The following is a 22,615-nucleotide window of genomic DNA, read 5'->3' as shown; positions in this document are numbered from 1 at the left end:
TCCTGCAATGCACAGCTTTCTGCGTGGTTCTCCGGCAGCGTGGGAATTGTTTGTGTCGTGCTACATGGGCCTCCATTTGCACCTCCTTTATCCCTGTGCAGTGGGACTCCTGTGCACGCTGACTGGTCTTCTGAGGGCTCCGAGTTGCTGACAGGCCCTTCGGTCTCACCCTCCTGGGTAGATGCCACCAGGTCCCTCCTGGTTCTGGGCAGTGCCATTTTCTACTAACCGTTAGCTTTGTGGGTGCCAAGGCTTATTGGCGGAATCCAGCAACGCAAACCAGACTGTATTCATCTATCTGGTGTGGGACATATTTTGCACCAACCAGGAACCTGCATCTGTCTTCTTTAGTGCAATACTGACTTCACCGGTGGTTCTTCTTTTGCACCTTCATCCAGGTTAGCAGGGGCTCCTGTTCTCCCTGTACTCTTCAGTCCCCTTCTTCCACAGGTCTTCAGGTCCAGGAATCCATTGTTGTTGTCTTGCAGTCTCTTCTCGTTCTTGCATTATCTTCTATCACGACTTGTAGTGTGTTTTAGGAAACTTGCTGTGTTTTACTCCTGCTTTCCTGGGCTTTGGGTTGGGGTATTTTACTTACCTTTGCCTCCTAAGTATACTCTCCAAAGTATTTTTGGTATGGTCACTAAAATAAGGTACCTTTATTTTTGTGACACTGAGTATTGTCTTTCATGACAACCGTGTGCCTGGACTTTCTCCCAGCGCAGAGCGCAACGGAGGGAGTACAGCTGTGCCATGCGTACAGTCACCGCCCAAGGCAGTCCGCTGCCAGAGGAAGTTGAGCTGTGCTCTCACTCTTATCTCCTTGTTGTGTGGTGGTGTGCAGAGTCACAGGTTGTGGTAACTGGTGCCATGAGGTGTCTACCACACTGTCTTTGCCGCCTGCTGCTCCCGGCCATGTTTACCTTCTCACCATAAGCCAAATTACCACATTGTCAGCTGCCGAGTCGCAGCTGACTCCCAAGCCTGTAATCCTCGGCTACCCTTGCCAGATGACATCCGTCCCCTGGGGCTGCTCCGTTCATTTCTGTATTCCTCAGTCGGGCCCCTCCCCGCTGGTTGTCGGGTGCTTGTGATCTAGTCTCTTGCGCTGGGTTTGCTGTTGCTCACTGATGACAGCTGGAACCTGCTTCACGTCTTCTGGCCTGCGGGCGTCGTCAGTCATTTTCTCCAGCCTCAAGGTCTGCTTTTCTTCTCCTGTGGGTTCCGTTGAGAACCCCACTTCTTGTAGCTCAGTCTTAGCTTAGGGCCTTCATGGTGATTGTTTTGGCTGTTTTGTCAAAATTCTTGACGTTTAAGTGAGTTGGTCATCAATGGCTATAGAGCTATTTCAGTGTGTGGCCATCTTGGTTGGCAGTTAGACATGCCCCCCACCCCCCGATAAAAACAGGAAATAGATCACAGGTTGTTTGACTTGTTTGCTGCTAAATGGAAATAAGCCGTCAGATGACCATCTCATCTGATTGGGATTGGCCAACCCTGACCTTATGATCCCAGAAGCTTCAGAATTTAAGGGCTAGTAACAGCTGTCAATTGTTTTCTGATCAGCTATAGTACCACGTTTGAGTGACCTGGTCTTAATTGTTGCGTGTCTTTTACAATAATGTCTTGAGACAGAAGATCTCAAATAAATGATTTGGTGGTTCCATACTTTCTACTGTGCTTCTGTGCCTAGTTTCATCTCCCCCCTTCAGGGTTTATTTAGGTTGGGAGAGAAAGTCAGTTTGTTGTGGCTAGTTTACCATAAAGATTGGCATATCAAACTAGAATATCAGTAAAAATGATCCCAACTGTCCTACTACAAACGGGTACCTCTAGCTGTTATCCACTTCCAGTTGATGTACATGCTTCACTGGAGCTGATCGAGAGCAAGCAATGGAAAAGCCTAGTTTGAGGAGCCAGTTTTTGGCTTTGCCAAAGTTTGTAAATAGTTTTTGTAAAACTATACAGAGGGAATTTTTGTGTAAGTGCAAATTGTGCAGAACCAGAATCCGGTCATTGAACGGTAAGTCAGTGGCTGAAGTGGGCGGACCCTGTGCCCCATGTATTGGGGGAGGAACAGAAACCTGAACGAAACACTAAAACAAATAGTGGGCTGAAAGCGTCAGGGATGAAAGTTCTACTTATATGCGAACAACCCAATCCTTTTCAGATTGCTTTATGGCCTAGCTATGTCTGCTCCTTTTTTTTCAGTTGTGAATCGGGAAGGTTGAGGCCTAAATGAGATGTCCCTCAACTCTGATCTTAAATAAGAACAATGACGACTGAAAAATTGGAACTGGCAATCTTGATTTGAGGGAGGATACTTGCTAGACACCGGAGATGGGCAAATGTCCATAAATGATCAAATCTGTCTAAAGCATTGGCCAGTCAAATGAGAACCTGAGTCTTCATTTTTCGGTTTTGTATTTAGCAAATTCTTTTCCATCTGAAACTTTCTGTTAAAGATTTGTCCATGCCTTTCCTAAGATCAGAGAATGCTGGTGCTCACTACAAAAGCATCTTCTCAGCTGGTGTATGGAAATTTTGTTAGGGCTGGTGTTGTCTAAGAATGTTTGAATTTTACTAAAATTAAATAATCTACTGGATTATAGTGGCTTTAATCCAGCTCTTCATCTATTGTCCGTCTCCTTTTTATTTTTCTCACCACAGAAGGGTGCATTGGCAGTTGGCTAACTTCACTGTGATTGACACACTGTTCTTTCACAATTCACATACCCACAATAGAGTATGCCTGCCGACCAGTGACTGCTATGGCAGTGTGCTTTGAGGCCTGAGTTATTTTCCTTTCAATTTTCTTTTTTTAATTTTTTTTTTATTTTGAGCGTTGGCCTGACCGCTCCTCAAAAATAAAGTTTATGAAAACCATAAGAAAACAAGCGTTGACAAACCCAAATGTCTGGCAGCCAATGCCATAACTATAAGCTTTGCCCAGGCTCGATTATTTAAGCATCTCTAAGCACTACAGAAGTCACATGACCATCATTCCTAATGTAGCAAGATCACTTCTTCCAGATGCTCATAAAATTTATTGTCCATTTTCTTTTATAAAGGAATCACATTTGCCTCCCACTATAGGACAGGCAGGATTTTTTTGTTTTATCTAATACACCAAGCCGTGTTTGAAGCTCACTTTAGGAGAGAGCATGGTCTATTACACATGTTCTGCACTGCATGTTCCTCTATCATTCTTTCAGTGTTTTGCTAGGTGGATTTTCCAATTACTGTTTGAGATGCCTGTCTCGGCAGGAAAGTCCTAAATTTTGTTGTTTAACATAGCTAATTTATGGTATTTGATATTATGTGGGCAAGCTTTTCTCTTGTGGGGCAGAGTGCATTTTCATTGCAGAAGAACCTGATTACCATGCAGGATTCTCATTTGCTTCAAGCATATAACATTTAAAATCCATTGTTGATTCAATGTAACCCAGTTTTAATTCAACATTATTAGTACATTAATAGTAAGTACATTCAAAGTTCTGTCACATGGTCAATTTTTTATGACAGGGGTTTTAATAGTACATTTTACTCCTGTTGTAGGACCAGGGATTTGTATTTGCAATCAGTTTTTATACTTGCATTTTACTGGATTGGTGATGTTGGTGTATTCCTGTAGTTTGTTTGAACCTTGGCTAAAATTTGGTTTAGATTTTACTTTTGATTAGCCCCTGTAGGTTCTATTTTGGGCTCCCGGGTTTCTGTTTATAGTGATTTATGCAGATAAATACAGACCGAAAACTATTTATTTTCCGATCTGTATTTATTTTTAAATACAGAAAATGGGCTTCTTTGGATGACTTTCTCTACTGTCAATCGTGAATTGCAGGTCTGTAGGTGTACAGATTGAGAGGTGGGCAGACAAAAAGGAAATAGATTTCCTAATTAAGCTTACTTACATACAGCTCTACAGGTATCCATGCTATTGTACAATACAAGGGTTTTCATATAATGCTATTGCATAGTATACCGCTGTAACCTTTAAGACATTGATGTGCAAGTATACATTTATCTGCTAGATAAATGTGGAAACATGCCATTTGCTGCTTCATTTATATTGTAAATACAACATAAAAACGGATAAATACCAAAAAATGAGCAAACAAAATATGGATAAATAGATGGAAATATAAAAAATAAATACCATAACACCACGAGCCCTAGTCATTCTAGATGAATGTAAAGGTTTCTTGCAATGTGTGTGAATGCAAACAAATTTACCATACTGTTATACTTCTGTAGTTAAAAAGATGTCCACTTTGTATGTAGAGTTAATCATTTTTAATACTGTGGATTTTCTCTGCATTCTTGCTTTTTCTGCACACTAAACTCAGAGTGCAAAAATAGTATTAACTGAAAGTTGCAATTCTTTGTAATCTTGATATTTAGGTAAAAGTCAAAAATGTAACATCGGCTAGCAATTGGTTGTAGAGGTGGTAATGCATCTACGTCAGTGTTAAATTCTCTATTTTCCACAATTCCATACTTGCAAACTGGACATCTCTCATGATACTCTGGCACTTATTCAAACAGAAGGCCTTCATTATGTAAAGTAGTGACCAATCAGGAGGCCAACAATTAGCATTGTAGAGATTGTGTATTCATTCTGCTGCCATTTATTCATTTAATGGTGATGAGAGCACTAATCATTTTTCTTTTTTAAAGAGTTAAAGTTAGAGAGAGGCTGGTGAAAGATGAAAGCTCACGTGGGAGCCCTGAATTTTCCCCAGATTTCTTTCCTCAAAGAAAGCACCATCCTGCTCCAGTGCACTACATGCCTCTGCAGTCTGAAACATCTGCATTTGATAGGGTTTCTAGTCATCTAACAAGTTCAGTTCATCAACCACTTCATGGCCAAATCCAGTCTGCTGGCCTTGCCCACACTGCCAAAGTAGTCAAGATGCATGAACCTGAAACAGTTTCTGTGAGCAGACCTACTGTACCTTCTGGTGTCAGCTGTGCAAATATATCACCAGGAAGCAATGGAGTTCAGTCCAGCAAATTAGTAGATATTTTGCAAAGCCCATTGTCTAATGTAGAAGAGCAACAGGAGCCTGGAAAGCTGTTAAGATGTAGAAGGACAGTCCTTCCACCAGGAACTCACAAACCAGTATTGAGCACAAATGACCGAGGATGTGCAGAAGCCGGAAAATCCACACTTGATGTTTCACTTGTAAGAAAGCCAATTGTTAAAACCTCAGCACTTCGGAAGGATATGCAACTTTCTGTTCGACAGATGTCAGACTCCCAGAGCACAATCCCTGAAAACATTGAAAGAAGTGAAACTGTTATGTACATCAATAGTGGATCGGTCTTGCCTCCTGCAGAATCGAAAGGCCCTACTCGAGAAGTGTCTGCAATGAAACACAAGCTGCTGACTCGCTCATTGTCAGCTGATACTGGTTCTTCAAAGCTGGAAGTCTTTAAATATAAGGAACCAACCATGAATCAAGGGACTGACTTTCAAAGCACAGAACCAAGTCTACCCAATGGCGAGGTTGGCATACTTGATACGAAGGTCTCTGTTGCTCAGCTTCGTAACACCTATTTGGAGACTGCCACTTCCAGCAAGAAACCTGAACTGTAGGTGATGTTTCAAACCTGTTTCAGTATTACCCTTGCACGTCATTGTGAACTTACCCACGCCTCAACACTAGTTGTGTTTTGCATTAAAACACAAGTGCTTAGCTCACCGCAATATATTTCAGCATTTGTGTGGTAGAACAGTCACCCCTAAGTGTTCACCCTTGCTTGCTCATGCAAGTAATGGCAAAGCTGGCATGCGTGCCATACTTCTTTGCATGGAACATGCATGAAAGTAGTGTGAAGTGATAGACTGAGTTTGAGTGGCTTTTGTTTTGAGTTGCATCTATCTGTACTTTTACTTCTTTTCTTTCTATTTTCTTCATTTCATTTCTATCCTTAATTGTGATCGAAAAGTGAATCTCGAGTTGGGATGCCATCACCAGGTATTGACTTGTTGGCTGGTTCTGAAAGGGAAAGAGGCAGTCGAAAGCCACGCCGCTATATTACTCCCGGTGAAAGTAGGAAATCCTCGGAGAGGTTTAGAACACAACCTATAACCTCAGCAGAACGGAAAGAATCTGATAGGTAGGCTATTGTGTGTAGTTGTGGTACTGTACTCTACATGTACTTGTATTGCTTTGGAGTTTGTCTGAACAAACAATATTCCCTAAACACTTGCACTGAAGAGTTGTTGAGCTCTCCAAATCCTCTACAACAGATGTTGGCTAATGTAAAAGTAATGTTGACTTTTAGGCCCATCTTCTCCAAATAGTGGGTACTTTTAATCTCTTTGGAGGGCACCTGAATTAAATTTTGAGACCCCACAATTTGGGGGTGGGGGGTGGGGTGGGAGCGATGTCAAACCCAACATTAATATGACTAGTTTTGTAAGAAGCATAGCACTCTTCAGAATGGCAGGACATGAAAGGTTGTGAGTTTTACTATTACCTTTGCAAAGTGTTCTTTGTTTAGAAATGTACCAGGTGATGTAAGTGCCTTAGCGTCTGGAAAATTAATAACTTTTATCTCCTCTGAGATTTATTTTCTAAGCCAAATTCTCCTTTTACCCACACTTTTGAATACCTGTCCTCCAGTGACTGGACCCAAGAACACTTTGAAAAACTGAGTTAGTCTTTCCTGGCAAAGGATCCTGAAATGTAGCTATTTTTTCTTTTTTTTTCTTTTTTAGTTTATTAGCTCAAACCTGTACAACCCTTTCTTAGTACCATCCCAGTGCTGGTAATTTCCTGTTATATCCAACAAGGATACCTCTTTAAAAAAATGCCATTAATTGTAGTCAGCAGAACCAGTGTCTCGACATTAAATATTGACGCACATTCTTTCATCAAAGCGGTTGAGATTTGTATAGGATGTATAATCCAGCCTGTCCCTATAAGACAGATATCAAGAATACATCTTGTTTATCTTCCACTAAAAAGGGCAGTAGAAACTACTCCAGTGAAGTGTTTGCTTTGCTGGAATGTAGGATCAATTAAGGAAAGTGTAAAGGAGGCGAGTAAATGTGCAGAATGGAGGGAAGGCGTGAATCCATCAATAACCATACCTGGATCATAAACGAAAGGATGACCTACTTGTGCAAAGCATACAGCCTTTCCAAGACTTAAGATATCCTATAAGATTTTGTCTGCTTTTGCACACTTCTATTAAAATCATGTGAAATCCTAACTACATAACTGGATGGTTAAATTAACTACACTTTATAGATCAGATGAAAGTTTGCTTAATTGATTTGGGCTAACCATTTTGGGGCTTCTTCAGAGTGCTGAAGTAGATTTCACTGTTCGAAGTTTCTAATCCCAAACTGATACATCCGCTTGGCCCAAATCTAGAATTCTTTAATTGTTCCATGGACACTTAGTAGGATATCAGTCAAATTTTTGCTTTTCAGGCTTCTGTGTATTGAAAATATTAAAATTCTTCTGAGCACTATTAGCAGTCCTTTGTTTTGGGCATATTCATGGATCCTGGTCTCCACTAGAATTCAGTGGGGAACCAACAGTAGGCATAGCATCGCCACCTTTGTATAGGTATAAGCACCATTTAGGGGCTTCACTTATCTCTTTTCAATCTAATATTCAGTGCTTTTTGGCAGGCTGGTGTAGACTACAGTGCAACAATACACATGCATGAGGACACGTTTTACCTTTCTTTCATGATTAGACTGAGGGAGTGGAAGAATTTCCAGGATGCAGAAAGTTGGGCTGTTGACATGCATTAATTTGAGGAATACAATAAAAAAATATAGTCCTGTCTATTTAATTGTGACGAGGGGGTTGGTGAAGGCCCTGGTTTCTGTCCAGTTGAAAGTGAGTAACCACTACACAAACTCTTGTCCAGATCTTTCCCGCTAGCACAACAAAAAGCAGAGGGTGTGTATTAGGCATTTTTTACATAGCCAGCCTACACTATGTATATGTTATGTTAAAGACTTTAGCCTAGATGGTGTTTTAATGGTAGATCTGGTATACAGTCCACATTTAACACTTGCATGCCAGATATGTAAGCAATTAATTTTTTAGTGCTTGCCTTTAAATCCCAGCGTCTCACATCAATTTGCCTCATTGCTGACATGAACAACAAAATTTGGCATATATGCATTTTAGTGCTTGGGAAGATATTTTTCTTCTTGTCCAGTCGCATACTTTGTTTTGTTTTCAAGTCATACTCAAAGTAGTAAACATATTATTCCAAGCTGCAGACTTGTAGTGGCCCTGCAAGTCTGTTAGGTCCATGAGGTTCAACTTATTTTGGCTGACTATAGGGCACTTTTTTGATTGTCATAAGATCTCCTCATCACAATGCAAAGTTTAGTACTTTCCTGGGGTCCTTCCAAACTTATCCCTCTTAACCTGCTTGCAACAAAGCGAAAGGATTCTAATATGTCAATAGATGGAACGTGCAAGTCATTCCAGATAGCTCCAAACCAGACATTTGTTCAAGAGGAAATGTTTGAGGATCTCCCTTTTCTACCCTGATATGAGTCTTGGTTTCTTTCTTGTAAACTGGGTAGTGGTAAACCCTCAATGTCTACAGCACTATAGAACAACTCTACTGCATTTTACTTTTCTTCTGGATGTCTTTAGTGAGGAATTGATCAACATACCTTCTTTATGGTCCAATGACTGTTTTAGGAAAAATAATTTACATTGTGGATTAAACAGCTCAGTTTCCAACTCAATATTTACACTCTCTCCATGCCTTTGAAATAGTATCCCAAATTTTAAACATTTCGTCGACAATGGGAATACGGGAGGTCCATGCTTCATTGACTTGACTTAAGCTTGTTCCATTATAAGGTAGTTTCATCAACGTGTTAAGCATTTTTTTTGCTTTGAATGTCGTTTTGAAAACCAAGTGTTTATGCTTTGTGTTCCTGCAAGATAGTGTTTCTTGAGATTCATACGTTTGGGGCCAAGAGGGTAGCAACATCTGTTTTTATTCATTCCTTTTATTGATATATCATGACACAAACTTAGTCAACTAAATAATGGTGCTGCAAGATTTTGAGTTTTATTTTGACAGTCTGGGACTAGTTCCTAAAGTCTGCATCACTACTTAGGTTGCCTTGTAAACTCTTGGGTTTGTGGATAAGTTCTTATTCAAATGGTTCCAGGATCTTTTGACTGGAGGTCAGGAGATGCATTTGTCAATGGAGAATACCTGTCTTTATACAAAGCACCATATCGGGTAAGTAAACTTTTCTATAGGAGCTAAATGTTTGGTAGTGTAAAATCTAACCGATAGAAATGTTTTGATCATCTTCTGGTACATTTATGTGATTTATTGTTCATAATGTACATTCTTTAAAGCTTATTTGATGGACACTCATTCATTCATCGTGTGACAATTGACCTCCCTGATGAATGTTGTTTATATGCCCATCAAATGTTGAGCATTCTTTTATTTTTGTTTCCCACTATGCTTTATCAGACAAAAGCAGATCGTTAAACTTGACTTTATTTCATTTAGTTGTCTAATTTGTGTTTTCATTTCATTTGTTGACATTCCATTAGGTCCTCTGTGAGTCCAGAAGTGCCACCTGTTGAAGGCAAGTGTCTCTCCCCTCTGTTACACCTCAAACCCGTTGTTAGACAAACTGTCTATGATTTGTTTTTAACTGATAGAACATGTTATGTTTTCAAAATTTACTCAAATCAATGTTCAAACATATTACAGCTAAAGATGAAAAATGTTCTTTGCCTCCTCTCCTACGTTGAGTGCAAATTCACCCACCTAGCTTGTTTACTATTGGCCATCAAACACTTCCAGAAATGTCCCATTATACAGGATTATGAAAAATCCTGCAAAGAAATCTGAAAGCCTCAACAATTGTGAGAATCCAATTTTATTTTGTATAATTGCTTTTCTCTTTCATCCAGCGATCTGCATCTTAAAATAAGCGGGTGTCTTAAAATCGGACTGGAAAAGAAAAATAGCTGTTGACTGTGTACTAGAACGCTGTGAAAATTTTAAAAATATCTACTTGCCAAAGAGTAGATAATTCAGATTGTTTTAAAAAAAAAATACAATCCTAAAAATCCACTTGAGATTTTAGTGTTATGCTCTGCAGTTCCAAATTATGGCACCCTTCTCAATGTATCCGGAGCCTTGGTAATAGCCTCTCGAATTATGCCATGGCTCAAAATTGGTTAAGGGTGGTTTCTAGAAAGGCTGTGGTCATACATCTTTATGTTCTGGTTTTACTGGGTAGTGACCCTAATGTGGATTCTGACTATCTCAAATTGAACACATCAAGACTGTCAAGTCTTTGCATATCCCCAGATTCTGTATTTGCAGAAGCTTTGTTTATGCACTAGCTCTTTTTGGGCCAGCTTTCTGATGGCAGTAGGGCTGTAACGAAGCCAATAAAGATTGCCCAAAGTCTGACGTTCTGCATTTGACTACACTGTTAATTCGTGGGCAGATAACTTAATCTGTGTGTCCTAAACTTCCTCCCTTTTTGTCTTAATTCTGAGCAGGTTCTGAGATCTACATCAGTGACTTTGCAGAGATTATCTAGTTGTAAAATGTAAAGTCTTGTCATCCAAAATGTTAGGTGTTATCTCTGCTTGTATGTTTGGCCAGAACTACCAATGCTAGGCATACTTAGTCACATAAATGTGGTCAAATTGTTTTTTTTTTCTTCTTTTTTTTGCTGGCGGGGAGGGGAGTGATAATGCTGTACATTTATTGGGACACTTTTGAAGCTCAACTATAAAAATTGCAGAAATGCAAAACATAGACACTTAAGTCACAATCTGTGTTTAACTCCCTCTGTGCGTCTGACGGCTGGGAGCCGTCCAACACAATGGTGCTCATGTGTGTCGAATGGCTGCCAGTTGTCCGTGCACATGGCACTGGAAATCCCTTTGGTGGGGGTACCAGAGACATTTCCTTGTGCCACAAACCAGCCTTGGGAGACGGTGACTAGTTTCCCCAGCTCCTGAGGCTGTGTTGGGTTTTCAGTAAATGTCGATCACAGTGCACAGCGAGCTGATGTCATTTCACTAAAAACAAAAGTGAAATGAGCCAATCGGCTCACTTAACTTTAACTGTCCTGGTGCTCAGGGGGCTGACTCAGGTTAGACAGAAAATGCACCAGGGACTAATTTTATATGTATTGTATAGGGGTGGGGCATTGCAGCCTCCACCCCTCTTCATAAGTTGGAACAGTCTTTCTGCCCCCACCACCATGGAGTAGATGGGCATAATTAGTCCCCACCCTGTCCCCTCTCCTCACCCCCACTCCTGTATGGGAGTAGAAAACCCACTAGGCATCTTTTTTTTTTTTTTTTTCTTTTTTTTTTTTAAATATATAAGGGGATATATAAGGGGTGGGGGCTGTCCACAGTGGGCATGGTCATGCCCTCACACAAAATAAATGGATCTTAAGTCTTTATGGCCCCTCACGGCTGGCAGTAGACCCTGATATGCATGCTCCACCCCCATTGGTAGGTGGGTAATTACCTCAGATCTACCCTTGGGGGCCAGAAAGCCCAATAGACCATAGGGAATATTTTTTTTAAAAGAGGAGTGGGGTGGCCAACCACCATGGTGATTGGTTATGCCCCTACACCCACCTGAAATGGGCAACAGTCTTTCTGCTAGTGCCAGCGACATGAACGGATCCAACTGAGGTCACTAGGATTCTCCACAAAAGCTCTCCCATTGTGCTTGGTTTGATCTGTCCCTGTCACAGCACTAGGCTCAGCCACACAAGTGAGGCAGCGTTTTTATTGGCACAGGTGGGGCAATGCTGCGTGGTAGGAGTTTGTGGATTCCTGCAGATTCTGGAATTTTCCATCACAGAAATTTAAGGAAAATGTGTGATTTCAGGAAAGGTTGGAGGTTTGCAGGGCATTGTGGGTAAGAAAACCTAATGGGGAACCATGCAAGTCACACCATTGTGGATTCCCCTAGGTGTCTAGTTTTGAAAACATTTTTACAGGTTGGCTACGTTCCCTAGGTTATAGCTCTGCTAGGCTCCAAAATCTAGAGCTACCCACATAGGAAAAAGTGTCAGTTTGCAGTGGAAAAATGCAGTTCATACATATTGCGTTAGGGTCGTTCCCTTCTTCAAGCACTGGGCCTACCCTCACAAGTAAGGTACCATTTTTATCAAGAGACTTCGGGGGAGGAGGGGGCTGGGGTCAGATTCTAGAACTTTGCCTCACATAGATGTGAGGAAATTTGTTTTTTTTTTTTTGTGTGTGTTTTTTTTAAAGAACAATTTTGAGGTTTGCAAAGGTTTCTGTGTCAGAACCTGGTGAAAGTTCCACAAGCCACCCCATTTAAGTGTCTAATTTTCAAACATTTACAGGTTTGCTATGTTTGCTGGCTGAGCTTGAGCCCAAAATCCACAACTAGGCACTTTGTGAGAGACAAGTCTGTTTTTAGTAGAAAAATGTGATTGTGTTCCTGTTGCAATTTGGGGCATTTCCTGCTGCGGGCAGTAGGTCTACCCACACAAGTGAGGTACCATTTTTATCGGAAGACTTGGGGGAAGAGAGAATAGCACAACAAGTGCTACTACTGATTGTCTTTCTCTCCATTTGCGCCTTCCAAGTGTAAGACTGTGTGTAAGAAAGAAGTCATTTTGAGAAATGCCCCCTAATTTACATGGTAGTATAGGTACCCACAAATTCAGGGATATGCAAGTAACCACTGCTTCTAAGCTTCATATCCTGTGCCCATTTCACAAATACGTAGGTTTTCTTGATACGTATTTTTCACTCTTTATATTTTACCAATTGAATTGCTGTATACCCAGGACATAACGAAAAACCATTGCAAGGTGCAGCTCAGTTATTGGCTCTGGCTAGACCTAAATGGCTATATTTTTCAACTCTGTTTCAATATTTTTTCACTTCAGCTTTCTATACTAAAGCCTTAAAGGATCTACCCAAATGACCCTTTCTGAATTCAGAATTTTGTCTGCTTTTCAGAAATGTGTACTTTTCCACATTGGTTTCACACCCATTTCTGTTACTAACTGGAAGGAGGTTGAAAGTACAAAAATAGGAAAAATGGGGGTATGTCCCAGTAAAATGCCTAAACAGTATTGAAAAATGTGGCTTTTTGATTCTAGTCTGCCTGTTCCTGAAAGCTGAAAAGATGGTGATTTTTAGCACCGCAAGCCCTTCGTTGATGCCATTTGCAGGGTAAAAAAACAGATTTCTTCAGCAGCCCTTTCCTCCCATTTTTCTCCCCCCCCCCCCCCCCCCCCCCCCAAAAAAAAAATCGCTGTATTTTGGTTAATTTCTTGGACCCTTGCAGTGGAATTCACAAACCATGGGTACCTTTAAAATCCCCAGGATGTTGGAAAAAAGGATGCTAATTTGGCGTGGCTAGCTTATGTGGACAAAAATTTCAGGGAACCTAAGCGCAAACTACCCCAGATAGCCAAAATGGATAGTCACAGGAGTGGGTAAATGCTTAACAGCGAAAGGGTTAACTATAATCATGTTTATGGTAAAATGTATCAATGAAGATGACAAAAGATTGTGAGAGTAATGATACTTCTGATAGTTGTTAGCCTGATGGCGTTATTCTGCTCTTTTCCTGTGTGTTCGTAGAATTGTTTACATTTGTATGGGTTGGCATTACGTTCTCTGCTGGCGTCTAATCCGCGGCTATAGTGATTTTTTTTATATTTTTTATAATATATTTATACAGTCGCTTAAATTTAGTGATCAGTTATGTGTGGATGAATATAGGATTATGTAACTTTTGTTGTGCCTTAATCTCTGCTCAACAAATGTATTGCCCCCCACTAAAAAATCATTTATCATTAAAGTGATTAAATATGATCAACATTTGTGTTTATTGGTAATAGTGGTGCTCAGTTACTATAGTGGGGTGAATTAGTGCACCACTGGAAATGTTAACATTGCTCATAAGGTAGTTTTCACTCTGGAATGTCCAGTGAGTTAGTACACACCCACAAAACTACATGTGTGTTTATTCACAGCTTCTCTCCATTCCCATTTTCACCCTGTAAAAGGTGAGTAATGTACTACTGACATGAGGAGAAGTAAATATTTTTCCTTTTCGGGACAAGAGTTTCTCCAGGAGAAGGAATATTTTTCTCCTTAAGTAAAAAGAAATGAAAGCTTTACCAAGTGAATTTGCTTGACAGATTTTCACATGACCAAATATAATGTGCTCATGCGAAAATAAAATTTACAAAGGCTTGCTAGGAGTGCATCTAAAAACATGCAATTGTTGCAGGTTTCCAGTCCTACTTACACAAACTCTTGTGAATTCCAGAAAGTTTTAATCAGCACCAGTACAAGTTCATATATGTGGAGCGACAATTTTGTGACTTAAACAATGGGCCCCATATTATTTTTACTCTGATTAATTTATATTTAAATAGTGGCATGCAGCAAAGCAAATGTAATTACATTGTGCTTGAAAAAGTATTTCTAAAATAAAATCTCAAATACATTTCAACAGACAAATTTCATATTAAAAATATTTCAACACAGACTGTCCCTAATTTCCCCATTAGCCAAAAGGTTAGGAGAAGGCCCCCTATATAACATTGAAATATTCAACACCAGCACATGAACTGTAAAATACATGAACAACTATGCATTTCTTGACCAATGTACATTCTTAGTAAATAATTAGAATCCCTAGTTAATTTACTGGCATACCTGACTCTTAGTAAATACCATTGTAAATGAGGATATTGCGAGATTGTGTTTAAAGTTGTCCTTTTAAAAGGCCAGAATAGTTGAGCAACAATATCTCTAACCTCCTGCTATCCCCGAACCCCAAGTTGCACATATTTTTCAAACCTATTAATTTGAAAGCAAGTGTATAATAGTTTATAAGACTATTTACAACTTTCACCCATTATAGTTCAAGTTGCAAATCTTTTTGGATTCGTTGTTTGCTTTGAGAATAAAATCATTACTTATGTATCCATTCCATTCGATTTGCTTGCATCCAGTAAGTTTTTGAGGGCCATTGTAAATGGTCACAAAAAGTTACATTCTGCAAACTTGTACAAATCTTTAAATTGGCACCACTGCTATTAATGCAAGCTGAACTTGTAGCTCACTATATTTCCTTGGAGTACGCATCTCAACAGTAAAGGTTTTACATTATTTATGTATACTATTCTCAGCAATTTAACATATGAATTTCTATTTTGTCCTCTTTCCCTCACCCATAACGGGAATGTGCTGTGGTGGGTTGAACCGGCTTGTCTAGCAGACCAAGAAACATGTAGACAGGTTGTCTTTACCTCAGATATTTCCTGAGCATCAGGCAATAGGAATTTTACAACCCTGAGTTTTAGCACCTGTAGGAAGTTGGCTCTGTATGCACTATTTCAAAGTAAGGAATAGTATGCACAGAGTCCAAGGGTTCCCCTTAGAGGTAAGATAGTGGCACAAAAGAGAATACTAATGCTCTTTTTTGTGGTAGTGTGGTCGAGCAGTAGGCTTATCAAAGGAGTAGTGTTAAGCATTTGTTGTACATACACACAGGCAATAAATGAGGAACACACACTCAGAGATAATTCCAGGCCAATATGTTTTTGTATAGAAAAATATATTTTCTTAGTTTATTTTAAGAACCACAGGTTCAAATTTTACATGTAATATCTCAAATGAAAGGTATTGCAGGTAAGTACTTTAGGAACTTTGAATAATCACAATAGCATATATACTTTTCAAATAAAACGCATATAGCTATTTTAAAACTGGACACTGCAATTTTCACAGTTCCTAGGGGAGGTAAGTAATTGTTAGTTCTTGCAGGTAAGTAAACCACCTACGGGGTTCAAGTTTGGGTCCAAGGTAGCCCACCGTTGGGGGTTCAGAGCAACCCCAAAGTTACCACACCAGCAGCTCAGGGCTGGTCAGGTGCAGTGTTCAAAGTGGTGCCCAAAACGCATAGGCTTCAATGGAGAAGGGGGTGCCCCGGTTCCAGTCTGCCAGCAGGTAAGTACCAGGGGGGTTTTGTAGGGCACCGGGGGGGGACACAAGTTAGCACAGGAAGTACACCCTCAGCAGCACGGGGGCGGCCGGGTGCAGTGTGCAAACACACGTCGGGTTTGTAATTGAAATCAATGGGAGACCAAGGGGTCTCTTCAGCGATGCAGGCAAGGGGGGGGGCTCCTTGGGGTAGCCACCACCTGGGCAAGGGAGAGGGCCTTCTGGGGGTCACTCCTGCACTGGAGTTCCGATCAGTCCGGTCCTGGGGGCTGCGGGTGCAGGGTCTTTTCCAGGCGTCGGGATCTGGGAGTCAGGCAGTCGCGGTCAGGGGGAGCCTCGGGATTCCCTCTGCAGGCGTCACTGTGGGGGCTCAGGGGGGACAACTTTGGTTACTCACAGTCTCGGAGTCGCCGGGGAGTCCTCCCTGAAGTGTTTCTCCACCTGTCGAGTCGGGGTCGCCGGGTGCAGGGTTGCAAGTCTCACGCTTCTGGCGGGAAACGCTGTTGTCTTTAAGTTGCTCCTTTGGAAACAAAGTTGCAGTCTTGGGTGAACAGGGCCGCTGTTCTCGGGAGTTTCTTGGTCCTTTTAGAGCAGGGCAGTCCTCTGAGGATTCAGAGGTCGCTGGTCCTGGGGAAAGCGTCGCTGGAGCAGTCTTCTTCCGAAGGGGGGAGACAGGCCGGTAGAGCTGGAGCCAAGGCAGTTGGTGTCTCCGTCTTCTCTGCAGGGTTTTTCAGCTCACAGTCTTCTTCTTCTTAAGTTGCAGGAATCTGAGTTCCTAGGTTCAGGGGAGCCCTTAAATACTACATTTAAGGGCGTGTTTAGGTCTGGGGGGTTAGTAGCCAATGTCTACTAGCCCTAAGGGTGGGTACACCCTCTTTGTACCTCCTCCCAAGGGGAGGGGGTCACATTCCTATCCCTATTGGGGGAATCCTCCATCTGCAAGATGGAGGATTTCTAAAAGTTAGTCACCTCAGCTCAGGACACCTTAGGGGCTGTCCTGACTGGCCAGTGGTGACTCCTTGTTATTCTCATTATTTCCTCCGGCCTTGCCGCCAGAAGTGGGGCCGTGGCCGGAGGGGGCGGGCAACTCCACTAGCTGGAATGCCCTGTGGTGCTGGAACAAAGGGGTGAGCCTTTGAGGCTCACCGCCAGGTGTTACAGCTCCTGCCTGGCGGAGGTGATAGCATTTCCACCCAGTGCAGGCTTTGTTACTAGCCACAGAGTGACAAAGGCACTCTCCCCATGTGGCCAGCAACATGTCTCGAGTGTGGCAGGCTGCTAAAACCAGTCAGCCTACACTGGTAGTTGGTTAAGGTTTCAGGGGGCACCTCTAAGGTGCCCTCTGGTGTGTAGTTTACAATAAAATGTACACTGGCATCAGTGTGCATTTATTGTGCTGAGAAGTTTGATACCAAACTTCCCAGTTTTCAGTGTAGCCATTATGGTGCTGTGGAGTTCGTGGTTGACAGACTCCCAGACCATATACTCTTATGGCTACCCTGCACTTATAATGTCTAAGGTTTTGCTGTAGGGGCACAGTGCTCATGCACTGGTGCCCTCACCTATGGTATAGTGCACCCTGCCTTAGGGCTGTAAGGCCTGCTAGAGGGGTGACTTATCTATACTGCATAGGCAGTGTGAGGTTGGCATGGAACCCTGAGGGGAGTGCCATGTCGACTTACTTGTTTTGTCCTCACCAGCACACACAAGCTGGCAAGCAGGGTCTGTGCTGAGTGAGGGGGTCCCCAGGATGGCATAAGATATGCTGCAGCCCTTAGAGACCTTCCCTGGCATCAGGGCCCTTGGTACCAGGGGTACCAGTTACAAGGTACTTACCTGGATGCCAGGGTGTGCCAATTGTGAAAACAAAAGTACAGGTTAGGGAAAGAACACTGGTGCTGGGGCCTGGTTAGCAGGCCTCAGCACACTTTCAAATCAAAACCTAGCATCAGCAAAGGCAAAAAGTCAGGGGGTAACCATGCCAAGGAGGCATTTCCTTACAGCACCATATACCACCCAGTCAGCAACCCTCCATAACTTGCTTTTGACCAACAATAAATAAGTAGAATATTTGCTGAGATGACATTCCTTTTTAGGGTTGAGTGCAAAGCTCTCTGTCCCTGGTGTAATCTCTTTATGGGCTTTTAACCACGCCTATGAGCTTGGTTGGTTCGTTTGTGGGCTTGCCTTTTACAATTCGCTTCATTTCATTAGTGGAAATCATGCATACGTCATGCCTTTTCCGGTGTTTAGCTCTCCTTGAGTGCACCGGCCAACTACTGAAAACCTACGAGGCACCATTTTTCTGTACGGTTTCTGGACTACTTTTTCTCTTTATTTCGTAGGCAGTGTGATCTCGCTGGACTGTAGTTGAGCGCTTTTCACGACATCGACATGGTTACATGGATAATTACACTATTTGGCTAATTACACTTTTGCCGGTTTCATGGAAAATTGCACTTTTGCCGATACGTTTCACTGCGAGCAAACTTCTGTTTCCTTTTGTGTGTCCATCACGCCACATGGTGGCTGTGGGCTCGCTTATGTGAAACTGTTTTACTTTACAGTTTATGTAGCAAGAAAAGTCTGGTTAGAAGTTTAAAATGCGAATAGCTCTAACTTGAGCAAACACAAGACCTGTTGCATTACAAATGCTTGTTCTGTTTACAGTTGTTGCTTTTCTGTTTCTAGTTTTTGGTCAGTAGTGTATTTTAGTGAGCACTGATTGTCGTGCAACTAATTGGTGTCTGGACCCGGCCCTTTTTGCCGGTTTCCTCCTATTTTTTTTCTGTCCTTTCTCGTTGGCTTTAGGACTCTGGCCACTTTACCATTGCTAACAATTGCTAAAGTGCATATGCTCTGTCTAAAATGTTCTGGTGATTGGATTATACATGATTGGCATATTTCATTTACTAGTAAGTGTGCCCAGGGCATGTAAATCAAATGCTACTAGTGGGCCTGCCACACTGACTCTGCCACCCACATGTAAACCTATCTCAGACCTGTCACTGCAGTGTTTGTGTGTGCAGTTTTAAACTACCCTTCTGACCTGGTAAATACACCCATTTGCCAGGGTCAAACCTTCCCTTTTAGTACATATAAGTCACTCCTAAAGTAGGCCCTAGACAGCCCCATGGGCAGGGTGCAGTTAATTTGAAAGGTAGGACATGTACTCATGGGTTTTACATGTCCTGATAGTGAAATACTGCCACATTTGGTTTTTCACTAAATCAAGGACTAGCTCTCCCATAGGATTACATGGGGATTGCCTTGATATATCTTAAGTGTACATTTTCCCTTGAGAGCAGATAGAGATATGGCGTTCGGGGTCTCCAAACTCTCAATTTAGAAAATTACAACTTTATAGTGAAGTTGGCTTTTGAATTGCAAGTTTGAAAATGGCACTTTTAGAAAGTGGGCATTTTCTTGCATACCAATTCTGGGCCTCTGCTTGTCTGTGGAATACACGTCTGGGTCAGGATGACAGTTGAGCTGTTTATGTATTCCCTCTAGACAGTCACTCAAAGGGAGCAGGGGTGTGCCCTGCATATCCTGATGGCCCATCACCAGGCAGATGGGTCTGCCTGAGCTAGTTTTGGAATGGGCTTACACTTGCACCTGAATAGAGCTGTGCCTGTCCTCACACAAAGCAGTCTGGAGTGTCTGGAGCCAAGGCAGGGGAGGCAAGGTTTTGTGCACTACAAATACTTTGCTTTGATGTTCGTCTACTTCAAAGACCGAACTTGGTATAAGTACTGGACTTCTGACACCACATAATTAGAACACCTCTGGATTGATTACATTCTGCCAGGAAGAGCAGGATGCTGTGGATGGAGTGCCACTCTGTTGCTTTGTTGTGCTGGCCTGCTGCTTCTGTCCTGGGAATGAAAGGACTGGACTTTCCTTTCTACATCCTGCTTTCCAAGTTTCTCCAAGGGCTTGAACTGAGCTTGCCTCCTGTTAAGAAGTCTAAGGGCCATCAAAGATTTTACCTGCAAGCTCCTGGGCTCTCTTGCTGAGAGTCCTGACTTACGAAATAGTGCCAAATCCATGTCCTGGGCCCTTCAAGTGAGCTCTGGTGCAACCAAGAAGAAACTAAGCACATGGGCTCCAGAGTGACTTCAGAACCGGGAACTCTGTGACTCTGAGCCCCTGTCTGCACCGGAGCCATGGTCCCTGCGGAGTGCAACAACTGCAACCTGCAAGGCTGTACACGGCCCCAGCGCCTCCGAAGTCCCACCACAGTGTGAGTCCAGAGTGCTGTGTTACTGACAACCGTGGCTCCTGACTCTGCCGCAGCTCCTGCTGCACCGTGGTGACCTTGACACCCCAGAGTTGATGCCCAGTATCTTGACCTGCTGAGTTCATCGACCCAACCTTGTTGTAAAGAACTGTTGCTGCATCACCTCCCCTGCAACCGTAAGGAGCCGACTCCTCACCCCCTGCCTAGCAGTAACGGACTGACGCTTCACCTCCATTAGCAGTAAGGAACCGACGCTGCACTGGCTCCAGAGATGCCTCACCTCCCTGACTCCGTGCAACTTATTGACTGGCCCGTACTTCCTCGTTAGTGTCATCGGACCGTTGGAAGTGATGCCATCAAGATGCCATGATAGTCCATTTGGAGCTATTGTGTTTTTAAGCGCTATACTCAGATTTATTCTTTGAAAATGTGTATCTTTACTTGTGTCTGTTTTGATTTTGTTGCTTTGGTCTTGTTTTACTCAGATAAATATTAGCTATCTTTCTAAACTGTTGTGGAGTGCTTTTGTGGAGTTTTCACTTTGTTAGTGTGTGTTTGTGTGCGCATGCGCACACACAAATACTTTACACATTGTTTCTGGGATAAGCCTGACTGCTCGTGCCAAGATACCAAGGGATTGAGCAGGGGTTCTTGGCTGTGTGGCTCACTTACCCTGACCAGAGTGAGGGTCCCTACTTGGACAGGGTGCAAACCACTGCCAACTAGAGACTCCATTTCTAACAGACATTTTAATTATTAGAAACTGGGACTATTCTGTTTCTGGAACCTAAATGTGGTTGAAAGAGGGTAATTTTTTTGTAATTGTACAGGGTTAAAACGTATATTTGGTTAAGAGCATATGCATAAAGTATGCCTATGTATTCTTATTTTAGCCATCTTTGAAACAGACAAATTTTAATGACTAAGTTGGCTCTTTTAAGAAACAATGCAGTGAATTGCATAGGTTTGCTCTTGAGCACCTGCTTCCAAGACCTTCCCTTACCTCCTTAGATTAGCCTTAAATAGATGGATCGGACAACTGTTTCCCCACATTTTTATTGTTGATCTAGACTGGTTGTGCTGTATTAGCAAGAACTGGTAAGGGTTATAAAATGTGAATGGTACCCCTGTTTGGTACAAGTGTAGATCTATAATTAGGATGCCTTCCACCGCCCCCAACAGACCTTCTGCCATCTACTGCATGTTTACTGGTAATGTGCCCAAATCATGTTCAGAGTTTACTCCACTCTTATTGTTAATCGCAAAGTAATCCTCTGGCGTGCATAGATGCTTCTCTAGTCTGTGAACCTTCTAGAATCCATGCCTCTACTGTCTCTTCCCTTTCCCTTTTATGATACTCTGGTCCCACCTAATACAATGGTCTTGGACCCTTTATGCTGTCTTTTAAATATCTTGATTCAAAATAGATCTTTGTGGTTTCACGTTAGAACATGTATTCCATTTGCATTTTATCACTGAGACTTAGTTGCACAAGGCTTGTGGGCCAGATTTAGCAGTCACCATTCCCTGCATCTATTAAAGTCACCATGCCCATCATATTATACAGCTGGGTGACAGCATGGCTGCTTTTGTTTTTTGGGGGGGTGGACACTTTGACTATCTCCCTTTACACCAAGGGTTTATTTTTGGTGGAACACATGTTCTATGAAATGCTTGTTACTCCTTCTGCTATCACTTTTAGTTGGTTAGGTACTCTATTTGTTTTAGTTTATTGCTTTGCTCCACTTTTGCACTTACTGCCTCTGCGCATCTGGCCGGGCATTTGCTGTTTTGTTTTAATTTTCTTCTGATCATATGATAAATCCTTTTGCCTTACTGTGGATGGGCCATCAAGTTGTAACATCCATCCCACCCTTCAGTCTGTGGCTATAAACCACTCTGCCTTTTTGACCCCTGCCCTCTCCCTCCTTCAGTAGCAGTATTGAGGAAACTGCAAGGGCTTCCAAGTGATGATCCAGCATAGCCTTAATGTACAGTTTAGTTTCTGTTTTTGGATGCTGGCTACTGGACAGTTTGATGCGTGGAACATTCCACTTCTCCTTAAGGCCAGATGATTTTCACTGACTCAGATCAGTATCTTGGATGGAGAAAATGAAGATAGGTCCCTTGATGCATTCCAAATCAGTAGTACACGTTATTGCCAATTGACAATCCATCCCCAAAAGATGAAATAAGACTGATGCTGATGATCATCTTTTCCTAGAAAGATGAAAAGGTGAAAATCGGTCTGGAAGGGAAGGCACTGCCCTAGAGGATGTTCTAAAAGGATTAAGACAACTAATCTAGAAGAGAACCTTTACAACCCCCCCCCCCCCCTCAAAGAAAAGTAATTACTAAG

At 42.2% G+C, this 22,615-nt stretch overlaps 1 protein-coding gene across 19 annotated transcripts in view; it reads left to right on the top strand.

Moving 5' to 3' along the window:
- The window catches only part of SVIL (supervillin), a 601,346-nt gene that overhangs the window by 293,046 nt on the left and 285,685 nt on the right, over positions 1–22,615 (top strand). For 13 of the 19 annotated variants that reach the window (XM_069211277.1, XM_069211281.1, XM_069211275.1 and 10 more), the window contains 3 exons: positions 4,681–5,598; positions 5,956–6,126; positions 9,576–9,610. In XM_069211277.1, coding sequence (XP_069067378.1) covers positions 4,681–5,598; positions 5,956–6,126; positions 9,576–9,610 — 1,124 coding nt within the window. The remainder of the gene's footprint in view (positions 1–4,680; positions 5,599–5,955; positions 6,127–9,575; positions 9,611–22,615) is intronic. The other 6 variants (XM_069211279.1, XM_069211274.1, XM_069211286.1 and 3 more) reach the window with 2 other exon arrangements.

Source organism: Pleurodeles waltl, chromosome 10 (genome assembly GCF_031143425.1).
Source record: "Pleurodeles waltl isolate 20211129_DDA chromosome 10, aPleWal1.hap1.20221129, whole genome shotgun sequence".
NCBI classification, from domain to species: domain Eukaryota; kingdom Metazoa; phylum Chordata; class Amphibia; order Caudata; family Salamandridae; genus Pleurodeles; species Pleurodeles waltl.
Note: the sequence above shows the minus strand (reverse complement) of the source record. Positions and strands in the feature narration are given on the sequence as shown.